Source organism: Cynara cardunculus, assembly GCF_001531365.2.
Source record: "Cynara cardunculus var. scolymus isolate 2C chromosome LG 6, CcrdV1, whole genome shotgun sequence".
Lineage (NCBI taxonomy): Eukaryota > Viridiplantae > Streptophyta > Magnoliopsida > Asterales > Asteraceae > Cynara > Cynara cardunculus.
In genome coordinates this window covers 19660759-19663953 of record NC_037533.1, presented here as the reverse complement: position 1 = coordinate 19663953, position 3195 = coordinate 19660759, and the positions used below count along the sequence as shown (strand labels likewise).

General features: G+C 31.1%; 1 protein-coding gene across 1 annotated transcript in view; it reads left to right on the top strand.

Annotated features, from left to right (window-relative positions):
* Positions 1-655: 655 nt before the first annotated feature.
* LOC112514983 (bidirectional sugar transporter SWEET5-like) overlaps positions 656-3195 on the top strand; it is a 3554-nt gene continuing 1014 nt past the window's right edge. The window contains exons 1-3 of the mRNA XM_025121637.1: positions 656-695; positions 2153-2189; positions 2311-2527. Coding sequence (XP_024977405.1) covers positions 656-695; positions 2153-2189; positions 2311-2527 — 294 coding nt within the window. The remainder of the gene's footprint in view (positions 696-2152; positions 2190-2310; positions 2528-3195) is intronic.

Here is a 3195-nt window from a genome sequence, read left to right as displayed (position 1 = left end):
AAAAAAAATTAATTAATTATGTTTTCTCCTATATACATGTTATTTTGAGTTCTATTTTTTCCGCCATTCAGATATTTCTTTCTTAAGTCAGTTAAAAAAACCCTCCCTTCGAACCCCGTTTCACAACAAAATTCATCACGCCACACGGGTTTTTTCATTCCTTCAATCTTGAACGCCCTTTTACGTTTCTCTACACCTACAAGGTTACGTTCCTTCGATTAAATCACTATACAGTTAGAAATCTGATCTTTTTAATCTGATATCTACAAATCAGATATTACGCTCTTACCAATTCAAATATACGAGTTGACCAACATTTGACCTACCAAAAATAGATCCATCTATGGACAAAAATTGCATTCATACCATTCACACAAACACAAGATTTATGTTTCCAAAAATAGAAATGTACCCAAAAAGGGTCTTTAAAAACCTTCAAAACATCCCTCTAAACTTTCCTCTTTTGAGACTTCATTTAATTTTTTTTTTTCAATCTCATAGCCTTCATTTGCATATGAAGATGGTTCATATGTTCATATTTTAGTATATTGATTTCTTTACAAAATTATATAAAAAGAAAAAGAAACAGAAACAGATATACAAATATATCTGATATCTCGTCATCCATTTCGATCTGCTGCATCAATAACGACAGATGGATCGCGAAACCATCAGACTCATTGTGGGGATCATTGGTTCGTACATTTCTCTCCTCAAAAAACCAGATATTGGGTACCTTCAGTTTCTTTTGACGTGTTTGTTGTTTTATATGGTACAAGTTAACGCTGCATATCAGAGCGTAATTCGATACAGGTTTGGTCCATATGTTTTTTTCTTTTCTTTTCTCACGATCAAAATCTCCCAACTGTGTCATGCAAGTCACAATATTTAACTTCACGTTTCATGTCGATTGGAACATTTTCTGCTTCAGATGTTCAAATGATCATTGTATTTATTTGTTTTAGTTATTTCTGATTCTGCATGATTTAACGGTGGTAATACATTTTAGCATAACTCTAAAATTACCTTTTTAACCTCGTGTTTCCTCGTGCATTACATGACACTGTTTCACTTTGTGGAATGCTCGAGGGTCAAAAGTATAATTTCAACTATCATTAACAAAATACTGATACGGTGAGATGTTTAAATAAAGAAAAATTAAATATCATGAAACCCATATAAATAGTTAGTAACGTCAGTTCACATATGCAGTTCAAATAAAAAATTTCAATGATTCACATATGAATTTTTCTTTTAACATTTTTATTTGAACTGACACTTACTATTTTTTTTTTAACTGAATAATGTTTCTGATGTTTAACTCAGCTATCAAAAAGGGGGTAATTTTTCCCAAATAGAAGACATGTCCAGAGTCCGACCCTGCCCCCAGCCTTAGCCCCTGAGTGAGCCAAAAATGCCCCCTTTATTATGTCTTTGGAGGCAGGTTTCATGTGGGACCGGTTGAGATTGTCGGTAATCAACTTTTTACCCAAATGTTTAACTGAATAATATAATCTTTAAGAAATTAAATTATTTGCATTAAAAAATAACTACAAGGGTACTTGCACAATGCAGCGAGATATATCTCGATTTTAATGTTTCATTTTCTTTTGTCTCAGTCGATGTTATAATACAGTTTTATGTGACTTTAAGAAGTGATAATGTTTTTTTTAATAAAATATAAATATGAAGATATATCATAAAAAATTGATATTAGTACCAAACTAACTATTTAAAATTTATTATTTTTGTGTATTTCTTTAATTCAATTTTTTATTTTTGGTTTAATAATATAATTTTTTTTAAAGATAAGAAATAAGTATTTCGTTATAACTTAATGATTATCTTAATTATCTTTTAGATTTTTTATATTTAAAATGAGATGTTTATTCTCTATTTGATTATGTTTATCTGCATTTAGTTACACGAATTCAAACAAGAAGCTTTAATAAGTTGAACTTACGCACAATTTACTTGTAATCTTTAATTTTAAGTAATATACATCAATAAATAGTATTTCATGCATAAAAAATGGTTTTTAAGAGTTTTAACAATTATAATATAGTATAGATCACGAGGTCAAAATAGGAATTTAATATTAATTTATTTGTTAAAAATGCATATTTAATTATTATTTTTTTATTTTATGCAGGAAATGTAATTTCATTATATCTATATCTTTCTCCCACGTAAGCATTATTTTGATAACTTTTTTTTTCTGTTTTAGTCCTTCGAAATTTGTGAATGTTCTATTCAAGTCCCTGTACTTTCACATTATTTACAAATTTGCACAAACAAATTTATTTGCAGTCCAACGTTTATAAATATCGTGAAACACAAATCAGTTCAAGCATTCAAACCAGATCCATATCTTGCAACCCTTTTAAATTGTGCCATGTGGCTGTTCTACGGTCTTCCCATCGTTCATCCACACAGTCTACTGGTCGTCACGGTTAACAGTGTTGGTGTCGTAATCGCTTTCACCTTCTGCAACATCTTTTTCAAGTATTCCACTTGGATATGTCGTGTATGCACCCTCCTTCCCTTAATTACCCTGCAACAAAATCGAGTTCACTGAAACGTGTTTAAGAGACTGTTTACCAAACGTTTACCCGGGTAAGTGTTTACCAGTAAATTCAACACTATCACTTACTTACTGTGGTAAGAGTCATCGGTTTTACTTACCGGGTAAGACTCCCAGTCCTTACCTTCGCTCTTACTGAGTAAGATTCTTGATCCTTGTCATATTTATTCGTTAAGATAATGTTATTTGGTATGCGCTTACTCAGATAAGCTTTGGTAAACAACCCCTAAATGTCTTAATAGACTGCATTATAAGACTTTTTCGATCAGATTCTCATTTTAACCGGAGTTTACGAAAATGTCTTGCATCTTTGCGTAAAGCATATTTTCATATTAAATACGCAAATGCGTAAGACATTTGCATCAATTCTAGCTAAATGGGAATTCGGTTTATAATATGGTATCACATAAAACCAATTTTGTCACACTGTTAATATATATATATATAGGGTTGGGTTCACGTGAGACCAGCCTGTTTTCGTGAGACCCGTGAGACCATATTTTTACACSTAAACTTCACAGCAAAAACACTGTGAAGGTTTAAAAAAAGTCGAACCTTCACAGCAAAAACACTGTGAAGGTTTTAAAAAGTCACCTTCACAGCATTTTGCT